General features: G+C 37.6%; 1 protein-coding gene across 1 annotated transcript; it reads right to left on the minus strand.

Moving 5' to 3' along the window:
• Window positions 1–1978: 1978 nt before the first annotated feature.
• mfn1b (mitofusin 1b) lies at window positions 1979–17126 on the minus strand. The gene is made up of 18 exons (XM_083911194.1): window positions 16995–17126; window positions 16300–16457; window positions 16024–16159; window positions 15017–15179; window positions 13522–13646; window positions 13218–13326; window positions 11363–11470; window positions 10993–11146; window positions 10572–10639; window positions 8442–8563; window positions 7963–8089; window positions 7088–7192; window positions 6844–6946; window positions 5601–5827; window positions 5261–5434; window positions 4699–4895; window positions 3928–4062; window positions 1979–3230 (listed from the first exon to the last, which is right to left on the minus strand). The coding sequence occupies exons 2-18, from the start codon at window positions 16445–16447 to the stop codon at window positions 3161–3163; spliced, it is 2271 nt and encodes a 756-aa protein (XP_083767320.1). The 5' UTR covers window positions 16448–16457; window positions 16995–17126; the 3' UTR covers window positions 1979–3160.
• Between the last annotated feature and the right edge of the window lie 2271 nt (window positions 17127–19397).

Below are 19397 nucleotides of genomic sequence, written 5' to 3' on the forward strand. Positions count from 1 at the left end.
GAGCTGTTGAATCGACTGCTTTGGTGTTATGAAATGTCAATATTTGATGCATTAATACAGTATTGTCTGAAGTACCACAATCTGTGACTTCTTTGGGTCCCTGGAATGGTACGTTTGGCGGTAGTATTTTGGGCGATCAAGGTAAATTGCCATTTGTCACCAACAGTGCCAACGTCTTATTTCAGTGAGCGGATGTGCACAAGTTCAGGCAGTATTTCCACGGCCGCATTTGCCCGAACCCTTCAAATTTAGTATCTGGATATGAGAATTTAAAACTTTCTGATTCAACGACACCTTACCACTCAAATTGTTTGTCACATGATCACCGCCACAGCACCGTCACAAAATAATGCACTGTCCTTTGACTCTACAACCTACTGTTCTGACGTTTTGTTTAGATTTTATTTATTGTTTTAAGCCAGTAAAGACCAGGGACTTGGTGCCATGATGATTCTCTTACAGTGCTATTGTGTGAAATTATAATCACTTGTTATGGAATAATTTTTATAGTCTTTTTCACACCAGACCTTTTTTTTGTATTTGTACAGTGGCTTGGTGATACTGATATGTTGCCATGAGTTATTGTAACCAATAAAAAGCTTCTAACCAAGAATACAAATCCTGACTGATATCCTTTACTAGAAATTTAGACTGCATACAAACAAAGAACTGCTGTTTCCTCAAATAAAGGTTGGGTCTTGAATAATGGCCTGGGGTTTGTTCAATGCAAATGAATAAAGCCTGGTCTCAAAAAAAGGCGGGGGGGAAAAACAAGCATGAATAAACTCCCAGTGGCTGTCATATTATGGACATGCCATCTAAGCATAATATATATATTTCCATCGCTGTAATTTAATAAATTAAAAAATAAAATCATATTATCAACACTGTTATTCTGAAGTGTTTTAAATTTAAAACTTACATGAAGAGTTTGAATAATAAAGTAACTTGAACAGTAATTTTAACAGGTTAAAATGAAGCTTTTTACTGAAATACAACCAATTTTACTTTTGAAAAGCTTTAAATAAAGGCCTTGGTCACTATTTGAGGAAATACGGGTGTATACAGTGTTTGCACTTTCATATAAATAACTTTAAGTTTAATTTGGGAACAAAAAAGAACCGTTGGACACCCATTTCCAGCAATGCAAAACCCCTGAAACAAGGACCAAAGAAGACAAAAACAAAGTTTAAAATTTAAACTATAAACTTACTTACATATGTTGCTTCTTGGCAGGTAGTCAGCTCTGGACAAGTTACTATTTTTAAATAGTCAATTAACATGGACTCACTTTAGGCAAAGTTTCATTGTCTGAAATGTTTAGAAAGGGACATTTGTTGTTTTTAAGCCAAAAGCTGAACTGTATTTAAATGTTTATCTACAAATATTCCATTTTATTAATGATTTTAATGAGTGGAACAAGTGTAAAATGTAAAAGAAAAGTTAATAAAATGGAAACAAAGGCGATAATCACTGCTAGCTGATATTGAATTTCAGCAGCGTTAACTGTCTTTGCCTGTAGGTGGCGACACACACGATTATATTTGCAGGGCGGTAAGTGATGCAGGCTAGCAGATTTATATCCTGACAAAAAACACAAAGTTTGCCTCGACGAACAGTTGCTACAAGTTCATGGACCTAGGTGCTTTTCATCTGAAACATTTCGGTCATGAGACTAAATCATATTATAGGTTATTGTGCAAGTTATAAATAGAGACTCAAACGTACGTAATATTCTGGACGTTTAACATTATTTAATTATACTGGATTAAGTGTATATTTGATGTCTAACAAACATGAGTGTTGAAATATTTTAAACGGTGCAACGTTAACATCTTATTCTTCACTGCCACCAAATGTACACAATAGGAAATCACTCCCAGGATGTGAATCGCACAAATCACACACATGCATGTCAAGCTCGTAAAAGATTTCTCAACTGCAGCAGGTAAATAAATGCACAAAGAGACAGTTTTTGATTGTGGCAGATTTAATACAATCGGGCAATTCTGGAGGTATTTCAACACGCATTCGAGAAAAAAAAAAAGAAGACAACTTTACAAAGTGCAGACTGATGTAATTGTCTAGTCTAATGGGTATAAATAAAGTAGGATATTATAAAATATATGAGGATTTCCAAAGCCTTTGATCTTTACAGTATGGATAGTTAGAAAATAGAACATGAACAAACAGTGTGCTAAAGACATGCTTTCCCTTTCTACTCGAATGGTTTCCCTCAGTGAATTAACTTTAACTAGGTCCTTATAATTCAGAGAAAAATGTTCTTTTATTAAATATATTTATTTTTTCGTTGCTAACATACAGCAGATTCTGTTCTTGAACAGATACATGTACCAATCGTACACTCAAACTTCATTTGCTCCACAAAAGTTAGTCAAAAAAAGGCATATTCACAGTTAGAAGCACGTTAGTGTCAAAGTGTAGCACCAGACCGAAAGCCTCCACGCCAACCGAGATTCTATCTCGTTGCACATCACAAGTCTGCGTTTGTTTGTTTTACAGGCAGTTTTGCTTTACAGCTTGTTCACTGCAGTTTCTCAAGCACCTGAAACACCTGGCTGGCTGAGGAGGAGAGGAAAATACTGTTGTGTCTGGGCCTTCACTCTGCTCTACCGCCCTTTCATTATCAATTCATTTTTTTTTCTCTTAATTAATCGATCGGTCTACAAAATATATTAAAAAAAGAGTTGCCATGGAGTTACCAAAAACTGTCGTCAATCTACTAGTTGGTGTGACAAAAAAATAAAACTTTTATTTTATTTTACAAATGACACAAAATAAAACAAATTTCCACACTTCAGAAGGCGAAGTTTGGTATTCTTGCCTGATAAATGACTAACTTTTTATTTATTATCAAAATATCTTGAGATCTATTGTCGACTAATCGATTTCTTTCCAGCACTACTGTCCTCACGCAAATTGTTGTAGCTTAGGTGATGACGACCGGGCGGCGCCTGGCTGATGGGCCTTTCAGATCAAACACGACAGCTGCAGCGCTGAGCCCTGAAACCCATCATTTCCAATAGCTTGCACTGTGCCACGATGGTTAGACATTGGTGCACTGCGTTTAATCCGAAAGGCCCATAAGGAATGATTGGCTCAACAAGAACCAAACTGTGGAGTGATGAAGAAGAGCAGCTCACAGCTGAGGCTGCAGGTACTGGCTTGTGAATGCCTCCAATTGCCTCTCCAGCTCTGTCGCTTTATGTCTGCAGAGGAAACAAAACACATGTCCGATTTGGACGAACTTCATCCAAACTACTTATTTACAGTAAAGCTTGTAATTGAATGCATTTCCAATTGTTCATTTCCAGAGCTGTTCAGTAACATCTGAATGTTGTCAATAGTGCAGTCATATGTATATCATGACCAGGGGTGGGTAAAAATATCAATTCATCTATGCATTGCTATATAATATTTCCCAATTCAATATCGATTCAGAAAATCCTGAAATCAATATTATCAATTGCAACAAAGCCATAGTCGAGTGGGGGCGCTGTGGGCAACTCCGTGGTGTGATTCGCATTGTACGGAGGCCCCACCCGACCAACAAACATTTATTGAGGCCGAAGCTAATAACAGCAGCTGGGTGAGCTGTGGGGTTCATGTGTCGTGGGGGTACCCCTTAATGTCCTGGTGCCGTTCATGGACTGAACCATAACACAGCCTCTTTTCGAATCCTAACCAAGTGGTTTTCATATCTAACCCTAACCGTCATCTTTTGGAGTAAAAATGTATGTTTGTTATATTTTGTTAACCGTTATCACTCTCTAGTAGTATTGCTAATATCATCTTGGATAATTATTTTCCCCCAGACTAGACCTCCCATAATTCCCAGACAGTCACCCCTCGCACTCCCACCGTCACGTTGCCCCCCCCCCCAATGAGAGAAGGAGCTGGACTGACCGCAGGGTCTTGGAGTGGCTCTGGACGGTCTCCAGCTGATCTATCTTGGCTGTCAGTTGGCGGATTTCAGCCTCAAGCTCTTTCTGCGTCTGGTCCACCTGCTGACAGAGCCGAGCAAAGGTCGCCGCCATCTCCCTGGCAACACAGAGGGCACACCATTCAGTGCTTATTTATTTAGCCCTGCTACAGGCTGGGTGGGGCACAGAGGAGTGTGGGGCAGGTGTGCGTGTGCTTGTGTGTGTGTGGGGGGGGGGGGGACATTATGGGGAGTCAGGCTTTGTCAGTAGGTTAAATGACTCTGAAGAAACGAGGAATGGTACAGAGAAATGAGCACTTGATATGAGCATACACATTGTTACAGTAATGTTCTGCATGTTTAGGGATTAATACACCCTTTAATACACTGGACATCATCACAAATTGCTTAACATTATCTGTTTCGGGATGGATTTCACATTTTCCGATTAAAGCCTAGCTGTAAACTATTCGAAACATTATGATGTAGTGCATGAGCCTAATACAGTGATGAAAATGGCTTATAATCTCTGTGCACAACAATACAGACTAAAATAAAAATAAAAAAATTTTTATTTTTATTTTTTTATTTATTTATTTATTTATTTATTTATTTATTTATTTATTTATTTATTTATTTATTTTTTTTATTTTTTTTTTAAAATTGGACCACAGTTACCATCCTACTTTGTAGTTGTCACACAATGCATATCGAGTACTTGTGATATTGATAAATTATACTGTATCAGGACTTACTGCTGGACCTGGTGGCTACAGTTTGCACTAGTAAAGCTGACGATGAGCTGTAATTTCTCGGTCGCATAGTCCACAAACTGGCGTTTCAGAGCACGCTCCTTTGCCCTCGTGGTCCAGGTGAGTCTCTCGTATAGATAGACCAAACCGTACAGTGAGCCCGACAGGGCGATCAGCCTCCAGCCAACTGTTCTCCACACCTTAGGAAATAAACAAATACACAGAAGGTGGGTTAGCTCCCTCACAGTTAGACAGGATTGTTTTTAAGGCCATGTATACATTTGTACAGTATGTAAAAGGAGGGTTTCTTTGCATTCAAATTTTTATACCTGATATTTACAAGTTATTTATTTTGTCAACTTAACCTACATCACACGGTTTCCTGCAACATAAAGTTGGCTGGAATTACGAGGTTAGGATGGTAAAATCTGAATAGATGGATACATCTAAATGAGAGAAGAATAGATTAAACACATTTAAATTTAGCATTTACCAAATAGAAACAACCTTAACTGTGTAACTGTTACGTACAGTAATCCTTGGAATACGTTTGGAAATAACATACCACTCCTCCGACGATGATAACGCTCATTGATGTGCGGGAGGTGAGGGATGCCACGTTGGTTGCCACGGCTACCATCAAGTCCTCTTGGGTCATGAGGGCATTGTCGTTGTTGGACGGGGCTATCGTGGAGGATGGTCCTGAGGAGGGCGTAAGGGCCAGCGCTGGTCGAGAGGCCTAAGTAATGACAGCAGCATTTTTTCTTTAATATACGTTTTGTGTTTATGTGAACTAGTCCACATCACACCATAATTAAAAATAGTTATTGACATTAAATGTCAAAATATGAAAAAAAGTTGCTTCTACTACATAACCAGCACTCTCCCACAGTGGCAGCCTGTACCTGAAAGTTCTGGTCCACCAGTTTGAGCGCTTTCTGTGCGTTGACCGATCCCAGGTAGCGGTGGACCAACGCTGTCCAGCCCAGCGAAAACTGAAACTCAATGTTCTCCTGGAAGTCACTGCAAAGTGTGTTGCAGTTTAGGTCGTAACTTAGGTCAAACTTCCTGCTGGGGATAAGCATGTTGACTTGGCTCTGGGCCGTAGAAGGAAGCAGAGGGAGCATGCTCTCTGGAGAGTGAGAGAAAACATGAAAATTACAACAGAAATGGACAGGAATAAACTGCTTTTGTGGCTTATCTTGTTTTTCAATATGCACTGACACTCCAGGAGAAATATCTTAAAACTTTGTAACAGACTATTCTTCAAAATGAGTTGTTTTACATTTTGTACCATTATTCATTTTTTTATACATTGTTTTTTGGGGCACAAGGGGGCAGGAAATAACACAAGATGACATAAACAACATGATCATTGTGGACTATAAAGCAAAAAAAAAAAAAAAGAGGGGCCAATTTGATGGAACTACTCTGCTTTTCGCTCTCTCTCCTTGTGGGGGGGGGGGGGGGTATCACACCACAATTTCATAACAGCACCTGAGTCCTTTTCATCAGAGGGCACATTAACACCTTTTCAACATCACTGTCACTGAGCACAGCTTGCATGCACGCCTGACAGTGACGCATTAGTAGCATAATGGGGCATGGGATGATGGCATTCAGCGAGGAGGGTAAATATAGCAGGGCGTTGGGTGTTGCGGAACATAGCCTGAGTGCCCAAAAGGTTTGGACTAAGTTTAGCAACCCTCTTTAAACGAGCGACTGAGTAAAAAAAACAATGGTGGACTGAGAAATATGGGGAGGTTCTGAGGAAATTATGATCTTAAACATATAGCTTTCAGTCTCCATTATTCTTCTGTTGATTTTTGCTTTCTGCTTCATGGATGGTTCAATACAAAATATCATAAATGACCAAGAGAAAAATCTAATCCCTAACTGATGGTGTCTACTAAATTCAGATTGATCATTAAAAAGGTAAATGGAGTGAAGATTATCATAATTATTATTATTATAATTATTTAAGCCAAGCTCTTGGTTTAGTTATACATAAAGGCAACAGTCTGAGGCCAAAGCATGTGCTGAACAGATTAGTTCTTGGTACGGTAAGCTGTGAGACAACTGAGGCATGGACAGTGGATATATGAGATATCATTATTTTGAACACAGTTATGTTTGCAGTTTAATTACCCATCATGTATGTCTGAGAGGACTGGACCGAAGCGTTGATGGCATTGGAGCAGCGGAAGGCCAGATTCTTGCCCATGCCCTCCTCCACGTGAGCCAGCAGCTCCTGCAAACAGCAACAGGAGTCACATGGAAAGCAGTCAATACAGAAATAGAGAGCGACCAGAATACATAGGTCATCACTGCACCTCAGATTATTGCCCGAGAAAGGTGCAATCGCAGAGAAATAATCTGTGCTTCTACTCACAGACTTGTAGATCTTGAGGACATGTGGTGACGGGTGGAAGTCAGTGTGGAACTCATCAACGATTACATGGAGACGGCAGATCTCCTCACCCATGGCGCTGGACACCTGGATGAAACATAACCAGAGTTACAAGTCAGAACTACCAGCAGCACATCAGGGCCCAAGATTGTGCATTAAACAACTGCACATATTGGTCTGTTCCCATAAACATCTACCTGTGTTTGGTTTCTGTCCAGGTATCAATGTGTTTCTAAGTTTAAAAAAAAAAAATAAAAGCTCCGATGAGCTAACAGTATCAGTTAGCTATAAACTTCATCTCCACAACCTAGCAATGTCAGACCAGTCGGATGTAGTTCGGTAGGAAAAAATTGTTCCTATGAAACTGCACACAATATATTACAATATAGTGTGTTCTGTGGTAATTCAATAAATAGTCTATATGAAATAGTCTATATTTAATAGCATGGCACATGGCAAAACAATTCCATTAAAAGATGATAAAATTATCATATTGAATTATCACCCCAGCCCTAATAAATACCACTACAGTTATGAGGATAAATATCTATTTTTGGGGTGAATCAAGAAAAATTATCAAAATGTGCTGATTCCATCTTCTCAGATGGGAACATTTGCTGTTTTATGGCCATCTACGATGATTACTTAACTACATTTGGATTTGGGCTTCTTAAAAACGTCACCATGGCCATTATAACCAAATAGTTAATCAAGAAAAGAATCAATGTATTAAAATTAATCATTGATCAAAACAATTGTTATCTGCAGCCCCTGTTGGTGTAAGCAGAGTGAGGTGAGGGTCAGAGTAATTAAACAGAACATTCAATCGTTCTTCAGCAAACTGTCGTCCGCATTACCTTTGTCTCCACGTCCTCACTGATGGCCTTGATCTTCTTCTTGATATCGTCAATCAGCAAGTTGAGCTGATTCTTGACAAACTCCAGCCGGTCCATCTGATACTCTCTATCCTCCAGTGCCGCCACTCTGAAGCCCCACCCCACAAACAGGAAATAAAGTCACAAATGCAAACTAGCAGCTTAACAATTTCACTGTCAAAAAAGAATCAGGTAAAGATACACTGAGAGCAACACAGTAAGCAATCAGCATCTTTTGATAAATCCACAGATAGTTGTAGTATTTACTTCTTAGTTCATCACTCTTATTAAACAAAATGCCATTAAAATCATGACACACCAACATATTTATTTAGTTTCTAAATTACTTCTATAAGCCCCATTATGGCAGTGACAAAAAGAGACAACATAAAACATCAAGAAAAAGAAATCTCTGCCACTCCACTCCCAATAAAAGAATATGTATGGAGCAATATACTCACCTCTTCTCCGCCGCTTCGATGTTGATGGCGTCCATGATGTTCTTGACTTTTTCTGTGATCAGCTTGGCCCTGATAGTGTGCTGCTCAAACTTTGTTTTCACTGCTGACTGCGAGATACACTCCTACGAGGCCATAACACACAAGTTACCGTGACAGCTAGAGGGGCTGCTGCTGGATAGGGTGCATGAACTTGCACGCTACCCGAGACTAACAGTGGACAAGATAGACACCTGCTACTTCAACTTAGGAGAAGAAACAAAATGGAACCACAGGTGTGAAAATGACAGCAGCAGTATGTGTATCTTGTGTCCCACAGCCCACATATCGTAAAGTCACAGTAATGTGTTGGTGAAGCCACAGCAAAATTATAAAAACATATCAAGTGAAAACAATCAAGAATGTAAGTGAAGACAAATAAAACACAATTACATGAAAAAAATAGGAATATTGTGTCATTTGGGGATATATTATCAACTGTGGTAATTCCCTGTTCAACTTAATCCATTATAGGTCACGCAAAAAAAGGTAGCTTATGTTTAAGCACCATCGTTATTTGTATTTCACTTATAGTTATAATCCTTAAGGTTTTCATGAAACCAAAATCCATCTATTCATTTAATTTATATTCAGTAATCATCCGTCTATAAAGTAGTGTTCATTGTTAGTGGTGGAGTCCGTCATTCATGTGCCTGGTTCAAATTGCCTTCACATCCGAGTGTGATTCACAGGATGCACACTTGTAATCATGTGTGACTTTATTTCATCGATAACAAGTTCACGCTTTACTTTCCCAACGGTGTTTCAGGGCTATATTAAAACTGAACATTTCATGCTGCCCCTGTTTCACATTTAAGGCTTTCAACTAACAAACCTGTGGGGCTTTTATTGTGAAGCAGCCACAGGAAACACTATACATTTGTCACAGACAGGATGCACACCTCTGACTCCTTAGCAATGTAACCAACTTTACTGTGTCCTGCATGAAAGCAATAACTCAACTCTATCCAACAGATAACTATCAGAACCCTCATCTCTATACTTTCTGTCTTAAACATACTCCACTCGGTTTTGCTCCTTCAACGTTGCACATGCTAATTTTGTATATACTTATACGACCTCATACAGTGTCTAATGTATTTAGTATGGTATCCTGTTTACATATTAATAATAGTACGTTAATATATCCATAGGGTATTCTAGTCTAAAATTACATTGTGTATTTATTCTATAGATAATCAAATATTTATTTAGTATGCTTTTTCTTGTATTCTGTATTAAGCGATTTTTATTTATATTATTTGTTGTGTTTATTTGTTGAGATTTTTTTTAATTTGCCACTTTGTGATCAATAAAGTTCTTCACTCCATCCATCTATATACGGCAGTTGCTTTCTGACAAAGTAGCTACTCACGAGTATTTTGGATGTGTAGTATTTAAACCGCACTTTTAGTCTTGTGATAATCTCCTCCCAGTATGGACACAATTAAACCCCTGCTGATTACAATCAAAACATACAAGTACAACAAGATGCAACAAAACACACTGCTAAGACAGACAAAATCAAAGTGGAAAGAAAACAAACGGATGTCCTCGCCTAAGTGAATCTAGACTTCAGCAATGAAGACGCAGGTTGATGGAAAAGGCACAGTGATTGGTCTAGAAGGCTCTGGGGCCGCCATCATTTTTTGCGAACAGGTTTACCTGAACCAGGTGCGAGTAGTGGACTGCTCAGGTTAATTGATACTGTTAGGAGAAGGACTTTGATAAAGCAGCCACTGTATCTGGTCTCAATGAATAATCTTTTTTTTTTTTTTTTTAAATAGTGTCACTTCTCATAAAAGTGATTTACAAAAACTTTCACCGCAGAGGGATACCATCTTTCTTTTGTAATCACAAATGTGCCCAAATTATTGAAAACTTCTCCATTATCTTCAAAACTCTGTTTGTCTGGTTCAGACAGGAAATAGATTTTGCTTTGAGAAGTGGAAGACATGGAGAGGAGAGGAGAGGAGAGGAGAGGAGGAGAGGAGAGGAGAGGAGAGGAGAACAGACAGACAGACAGACAGACAGACAGACACACAGACAGACAGACAGACAGACAGACAGACAGACACACACACACACACACACCTCAAACCTCCTCTCAAAGCATTGGAACTCCTTCAGTCTCTCTTGGAAGCCTTCAGCCAGGGCTCCACCTGTTGGATGAAACGATCATATTGTGTAAAAGGAAAAGTACTTGCTGTTGTTGCACAAAGACAACTGTAGCAGCACAGAGACTTTATCGTACATCAGGAGTGAAATACGCAAGAGTTTATGTTTTTTTATGCTTTTTTAAAGCCTTTATTACAGTAATCACTGTTTTCATCATTGTTTATCATTTGCAACATGAATGGAGTTTAGTGATAACTATTTCCCTAATATTTCATGTATAGATTCAAGATTCAAAACCTTTTTTGCCATTTCAACACGGCTGTTTTTCCATTTGAAAGTACAGTATGTAAACAGCAAATCCTGGTTGTGAATCATATGAAACAAAGACCGGCCTCACCTGTTTCAGGCATGCCCTGTGCGCGTTGCATGCGGGAGTTGAGTACCTCTTTGGCAGACACAAAGAAAATGCGGTTGGGTGCCTGATCGCGGTCAACCACCTTCAGCTCCTCCACCAGGAAGTCCACACAACGGTCTGTGTGCTGCTTCCTCACCTGGAGAAAGAGGTGTCACAATCCTAGGGTGTACTTTTTTTGAAGTTTCATATTAAGAAACATTTTTTTTTAAATCCATCATATGAATATGAGTTTGATTCCCACTTTAAAAATAATCTTGTTGTTTTTGCAAAAATCTATAAAAATGTTTACATTTGCAACAATCAAATGTTATTGATTCTGACATGAGACGGATACAGCAGACAGTTGACTCACATCCTCCATGTACTCGGGTTCGTTTGCTGAGGCGTCCCAGCGGTTATTGAGGATGAAGATGTTGGGCTTTGACAGACGTTCATTCACTTTGTGGAAAAAATGCTTTTCCTACATGGTGGAAGGGTGAAGACAGCTCAAATCAGTGCGAAACAAAATCTACACTTAATAACGCCATTTTCTCTTGCTCCGAAATAATCCAAAACTTTTAACTTTATAGAAAAAATGATTGTTAGTTTCAACACAATAAAAATGACTACTAAGGGAAAGTATCAGATGAAATGGGAGATAGATTCAATAAACAAAAAAATGTGGGTGTATATTTAACTAAAGACCTAGAAACTTTGGATCTTTGAACCCAAAACTAAAAGCAGATCTCTAAGTTTGAGCCCAAGGGTTGAATCAGGTATGGATGGCAGAAAACAAGAATTAAATATAAAACCTTACAACTTAGAATAGAAAATGAAAGAAAATATATTATTATGCATTCCAGTTAAGGCATGGAAAACCCATGTATTACTCTGCACACCAAGACAGCAGCGTTGGTGGGTTACCTGGATACAAATGTTTATGGTTTGCACAGAAACAGCAAGAATTCAAGCTCTCACTGACACATGATGCTGCTACTTGACAATCTAACATTATTTACAAAATGCCTGGGATTTATATCCAGGGAAAAGCCCTAGTGAGGAATGAGTGTTTGCTTTTGCTTTGAGATCTGCTGCCGGGTTAAGGAGCTCTGTGACTGACTGTGTCCAGCTTTACATTGCATGAATGCCTGAGCGGACGGAAACAAGAGTGGGGCCTGTGAGGCTGGATACAAACACAGGCACCCACATTCTCCACTCTGTAATCAGCTCAGCATAGAAAGCAACCACACTGGGCCTTGAGACTGACGTAACTGAAAACTTACTTAGCCATTGTGGAGTGTTAGTTATGACAATTTAAGTGGTCAAATTACTGTACTATCATCACCTTTAGTGGACACTAAAAGAAACATTCAGGGATAATGAGCTATGCACAGAGAAATTGTAAAAAGCTACTTGATATGGCCAAAATCTTCTATATCGATATAGGTCATTTCATAACGTATTACAATACAACAAAACATGTTTTCTGGTAATTCAATAAATAGCCTATATGAAATAACAACATGGTAAAAGCCTATTGTGTGAATTAAATACTTAAAAAAATGCTGAGTATTTTCTCATTTTATTTAAGGCACAATGAGTAGAATTTGTCCTTTGCGGATTGTAAACAACAACATTCAAAGTTAGCCCATCCTCTCCAGCTCAGTTAGGCTAAAGTGCTCACCAGCGGTTGAACACGTTTTTGTTATGGTACACGTATTTACCTCGCTATATTAGCATTTTTTCTGCGCTGTCGGCCATTTGTGTAGCTTCCTTTTGGATGCATTCTGATGCAAGCTACGTTTTTTTTTTATAGGAGGTTGACGCCCCAAAACGTAAGCAAAATAACAAAGTTCAGGCAGAGGGGAGGGTCTCTGCAGATACAGAGAGCGCCACACACTTCTACTGGGTCATAAGTGATGATTAAGAGGAAACCTTTTGGTAGAAGTCTTTCCATTGTATCTTGGGAAAGTCCTACTCATTGTGCCTTTAAGAATTTTAGTGCAACATAAACATAATGTGCAACGTTGTCTAAATGACGTATACATTACCATAACGCACGTTTGGCTGCTGGTTTTTCCGTCATTGCAATAGAAACTATACAGAAAAATATATTCGACATCACTTTTAAGATATATATATATCGTCATATTGCCGTGCCCTACTAAATTTCCGTGCAGCGCAGGATATTGGCCAGTCATGAGCTTCATGAGGCTCAGAGGTATTACCGTGTTCATAAGTGTGGATTCAGAGTTGGCCACCAGCACAAAGACATCAGCATCCAGGCAAAACTTGTCAATCCAGCTGTCCAGTTGCGATGTGACATCTGTCCCTGGGCTAAGGGAGCAAAAGAGAGGTCAAGAGGTCAAATGCATGACATCCACATAATACGTGACGCAATATGTCCATTTGAGCAGGATTTTTGTCTGCTCATAACTGACCATAGTTGTGTAAATTTCACTTTTTAATGTCCTACAAGCTGTCAAATAGATATTTACAAAGTCAGCAGATTTGATTAACAGATCCTGTTACCTGTCTACAAGCACCAGGTCGTCTCGAAGCAGAGCACACTTGGTCTTCGGCCAAAACACACGGACGAGACAGCCGGCGTCCAGACTCTCATCCATGTGGAGTGCATGAGCCAGCTGGTTTACAGTCTGCAGAGGAGATGTAAACAGACTGATGTTGTGGCTGTTAACGTAATAACATAAATTTTCTTTCATGTAAAAGCATTTTGCAGCCATTAGTGTTACCATTCTGTTAACGTTATAAATTGAAAAAAACAAAACAATGAAAAAAACAAAACAATGAAGAAACATTACCCAAAATGATAACATGTTTTCTGCACTTGTAATAACTAGTGTATAACTTTTCTATGTGTGGCTGAGTCCTGGAAAAAAAATCTGAGAACAAGACGGTTTCTTTAATCACTTTTTTATACGATTTGGAGTTTGTACTTTTAGTTTTTATTGAAGTGAAAGAAAGGATTCCATACTACTAAATGTGTGTAGCATTAACCAGTTAAATATTTGACCTTTAAAACAGGAGGATATAATTTGCAGTATCAGTCAATTAGGTAATAATTTAACAGTGAAATGTTATTGCATAGCTTTTATTACACACTACCAGGATTCCTATACCATCAGCTAACATTAAAGTTTGTTTCACTAGAAAACCCACGTTGATGTCTGATAATGCAGACAGTCCCATGTGAAAGCACTGGACAGATTGATGGAAACATAGACAGATTAAAACAGATGACGCTGCTTATTATGTCGGCTTCTTTCGGTTCAGTGAGTTAAAGTTGAAGAGAGAGTGTTTTCACTGATCAGGCTTTCATTTTCAACACCCGACACCGCCGTAAATATCCTGCATACCTGTGACTGCAAACGTGACTGTAAACATGGCTGTAGGTTCAGGTAGCATGTGTTCACTTCACACAAGGTTGTTTAGGGAAATTAGCAAAAACAAAATAAATAAAACAAATGTTCAACATGATTCTTTTCACCAGCAATATTACATCTAGCAGGTAAAAAAAGACAAGTGGACATGCAAAATTGAAAATTGTCCCTGTTATTAGATTTTATTCCTTTATTTTTCAATTAACTTTAGAACTTTTTCTTACGCTTTACATAACTATATTACAAACTTAAAATAGGCACTTCATGAATAAATTTGACTTTGAAAAATAAACGAATGCTCATGAAACCAGTTAATGCTACCTTTGGCAGATCAGTACAAAGATGTGAGTGGGAAAAATTAACATTTAACAGAGGAAATGTGAGGAAGCGCCACATCACTGATGGTCTAATTAATGAACATGGCCAGATTCTGATTTGTGTAAAACTGTGTCTATAATTACTCCAGCAGAACTACAAAGCAGTTCTCAATAGCTGAGAAAAAAATAATGTGTGTATATGAATGTTTAACGAATTTCCCCTCTGGGATGAATAAAGTATAATTGATTGATTGATAAGACTAATAAAAACCTCACCAAATCTATCAAAACCCTTAAAATAACATTTACCTTGATGCTCTTCTCCTCATCCGAGCCCTCCGTCTTAAGGTAGGCCCTGTCATCATCAGTGCCCTCTACACTAAGAAAGCAGTTAGTGGTGTGGCCAATCCCGCTGGGCAGCACGCGGTCCCTCAGCATGGCGTTGACCACTGTGCTTTTACCATTACTGGTCCTAAAAACAATCAAAACAACAAAATGAACATTAATTACTACACTAATTTACTTTAAATGTTAATGCAACACAAATATGTAGCTACTTATGGGTCAGACTGATCAGATAATCTGGTTACACACGCAAAAGCAGGTGTTTTTAAGGTAAGTAGGTTCAAGAAACGGCAACTTATTGCTGAAATGGGCGGTGGAACTTTCTCTGACACTCCCTCCTTATTGTGTTTTGAATGGCGTTCCTTTGCAAGGATACTAGTCAAATTGAAAGAGCATAAAAGTGAAAGCAGAACTCTGAGTGCACTGAGAGTTGGAATGATCACAGCAATGCGGTATTGATGTTGTGATGTTAATTAGTGATCTTTGGAAGTTTTCTGTTTTTCTTTTTTTTAGTCTTGTCATGACTTGTTTTATCTTGTCTGTATGTTCTGTGTTTTTTTCATTCAGTTATTGTTTGTTTTAACCCACAGTCTTTGTTTACCCTTTATAAAATGTGAAAAAACAAGCAAACAAAAAAGAAAAACCTGAATAATGTGGTGAAGGATTAGTTTAAGACATTATTCTTTCCCATAAAATTCCGTTCAGTTCAGTTTATTAATACCCGTAGGTAGATTTGTTGTGCAGTAGCAGGAGAGGGTGTCTCACAAACATTAATGACGGGCCATACAGAAGATGAGTTAACACACAGCACGACACTGACATGGTTACTTCCAATGTTCACTGAGCAGGATTAAAAGCCGATAAGATACGACGAAGAGATGACACAAGGCACGATAAATAGGTTGAAAAAACATTTTCAAAAAATAGAAATAAATGGATAAATAAAAAGGTGTGTGTTTAGATGTTTTTACCTGCCAAAAAAGGCCACTTTCATGTGTCTGCGTGCCAGCACCTCCTTAATGATAGCAAGTTTGTCAGCGTACGCCTGAATCTCCAACTTCTGATCCTCACTCGCAATGTTCTTCAAAGCTTTATTCCCGCAGGTTTCTGTCCAATAAACACAGACACACACCACCTACTTCAGGAGCCTTTCAGACAGAGAGCTGACGGACAGATGATGTATCTAACAGAAAATGATTTTGCAGTTATTAAGTCTAATGGTGAACAGATAAGCAAAGCCCTCTTACCTTCTACAAACTCTGAAGTCTCTTTCACATAGTTCAGTAGTTGTTCAAACACATCGCTTATCTTCTTCTTTGCAACAACAAAGTGCTTCAGAGGGGAGAACTCCCCCCGAGCTGAATCTGAGCGTGTGAGTGGAGGAGCTGCAGCCATAGTGTTCAATCTAAACAACACAGAGGAAGAGAGAGAGAGAGAGAGAGAGAGAGAGAGAGAGAGAGAGAGAGAGAGAGAGAGAGAGAGAGAGAGAGAGAGAGAGAGAGAGAGAGAGAGAGAGAGGGTCAAAAGGGTCAAACACATCAGTGCACATGAAGAATGATAATTAAACATGACGGTAATTATATCACACTGTTTCGATCAAGCTGCACAGGTTATGTTTGTGATAGGATCGCAGCTGTGACACTTCTTCCTTAGGTAACTGTTATTAGCCAAGTTATCCAACTGTAAGTGAAGGCATCATAGAAGTTAGCAGCACTGACATCGTGATACACATGGCACGTGAGAATAACATACAATGACGAGCCTTATATACGTTTGGCTTTTTAAAAAACTAATTATTAGACTTTTGACTACTTATTAGTTATTAATATTTAAAAATTCTAGGTTTAAACGAGTGAAAGTGTGCTAACAGATTAAGCTAACTGTTAGCTAACGTTACAAGCGACAACGAGGCAACGGTAAGCTGGTGGTATTATTTCCTTACCCCGGTCCTAACAGAGTCAGTGTCCTCTTCTCATAACACAAACAGTATTGATCCGCGGCGGCAGCACAGAGAAAGCTATCCCCGCTGAAAGATTACTTGCTCCCAGCCTGGCTAACCTTCTGTTTGTATCCTGTAATGGCACCGGTGTCAAGCGAGACGCGACAAGAGGAACGAACTTCAAAATAAAAGCCCCATTTAGCCGCGTTCTGTGGAGGACTGAACATGTCTCAGTAAATCAATCAATCAATGCATAAATAAGTGTATATATAAATAAATAAATACAGGTATAAATAAATAAATGCATAGATGAATACATTTTTAATAAATGCTGAAATAAATGGATAAACAAGTAAATGCATGAACGAATGAATAAATAAATACAGAAATAAATAAACTAATTGATAAATACATGCTGAAAAAAGACATAAATGAACTAAAAAATGTATATATTAATAAATAAATACAATAATAAATAAATGCTTTATATTTATTTCTACAGTTTCGTTCAACTACATTCATGTATTTTCTTTGTCCATGTGTTAATGAGGTTCACGCATTTATTTATTTATTCATTTTTTCAGCATTTATTTATTTATGTTTCATCTACTTATTTATTCATGTATTTATTTATTTATTGAGACTTAAGTCATGTTTAGTCCTCCAAAAGTAACTGCGTCCTGCCACAAGTATTTAAATGTTTTTTTAAATGTTTTTCTCAAGATTCTTCATATTGAACCTTTAAGTCTCAATAAATACATAAATGCATACATAAGTGTATACAGTAAATAAATGAATGCATAAATAACTGTATAAATAAATAAATATAGGAATATATAAAAAATAAATGTTTAAATAAATACAGAGCTAAATGAATAAATAAATGCTGAAATAAATAAATGAATGCATGAATAAATGTATAAATACATTAATAAATAAATGCATTAACAAATGTTTACATTAATACATAAATAAAATAATTAATAAATAAATGCTTTAGATTTATTTCTACATTTTCGTTCACCTACATTTATTTTTTTCTGTGTCCATGAGTAAATGAGTTAGGAGGTCCCATTTATTTGTGCATTTATTCATGAATTTATCTATTAATTCATGTATTATGTAGTCCTTCATAAGTTACTGCATCGTGCCACAAGTATTTCAATCTTTTTTTTTTTATTAATTGATTTTCAAATTTACATTAACTTCAAGAAACAACAGGATTCACGAACCAAAAAACATTTATTTTTATATATTCATAATTTAATACTTAAAGAATTTGCCCTTTGTCAACTGGTTCAAAAAAATCAGATCTTAATACATATTTTGAGAAGATATCACATTTAAACTACTTTATAAAAAAAATAACCAAAACAAGTATTTGAACGTGGTTGAATAACATTTTAGTTAAGTTCCTGAACTCAACTAAAATTGGCCCTAATCCTCTTCTGTATTAAAAAGCTGTGTTTGTTAAACTCAAGTGATCCAAGCCTATGTAATCGACTTTACAGGTATCTATTATGAGATTTTAGTTTGACTTGGAAGTGTCATCATTACAGTGTAGTCAGATTTGACTGGCTATGCAGCAATTAGCCCGCTGATTATTAAGAAAAAGCTAAATGCAACCTATTTAAATCCATTTTGGTTGGTATATAATTGCACAAAAAGGGAAAAAACATTTAAAAAAAATAAACAAATAAAGAGGCAATTCCTCCCAATCATGTACAGTTGGAAAAAAATGTGCAGGCTGAAGCTACAGCTTAAATTTAAAATTCAAAATCTATTTGTCAATAGTAAGCACGCATTTTTACACTGTTCCTACGAAGATGATCATACTTATACTTAAATAGATATTCATTGTTATAAATGATTACACATGATCTGTTCCATAAATCAACCCCTTTGAGTTATTGTAATTTCTTTTTACACGAATCTTCCATTTAGCTTATTTTTATCTTATTTTGAAATTAGAAGCATGTAACTTCCTGCTCGGTTCTGTGCTCACCATGGCTCAGCTTGACGCATCTTCCAACTGCACTGTCCGACTGGGAGGCGGAGACAAGTGATGGAAAGGTTGTCCGTCAGCAGCCAATCAACGAGCAAAGAATGCATCCAACCCCTGAGACCTCCTTCATTGCAGCTGAGACGCGAGTACAAGTACACCAAGGGTCATTGATCATACACATGACAGGTTAACGGCATGAAAAGCCTGCATATAGTGCCAGAAATTATAGTAAGTGTGTAAAAAATGCCGTGAGAAATGTACTCTTATTCAAGATCAAGATCAAGCTCCAGATGGTTTATTTGTCATATGCACAACAATGCAATTCTTGAGTCTCAGGCTCCTTCAACAATTCAATATATATATATATATATATAAAAAAATGTACAAGATAAACACAAGTA

Source organism: Echiichthys vipera (assembly GCF_963691815.1).
Source record: "Echiichthys vipera genome assembly, chromosome: 3".
NCBI lineage: Eukaryota > Metazoa > Chordata > Actinopteri > Perciformes > Trachinidae > Echiichthys > Echiichthys vipera.

Excerpts from the sequence above, each read along its gene's own strand:
- mfn1b (XM_083911194.1), bottom strand. The coding sequence starts at position 16,447 with ATGGCTGCAGCTCCTCCACTCACACGCTCAGATTCAGCTCGGGGGGAG. Across the intron at positions 11,471-13,217 it reads AATCCACACTTATGAACACG|GAAAAGCATTTTTTCCACAA; the intron begins GTAATACCTCTG and ends TCCACCATGTAG. Across the intron at positions 11,147-11,362 it reads AACCCGAGTACATGGAGGAT|GTGAGGAAGCAGCACACAGA; the intron begins GTGAGTCAACTG and ends CTCTTTCTCCAG.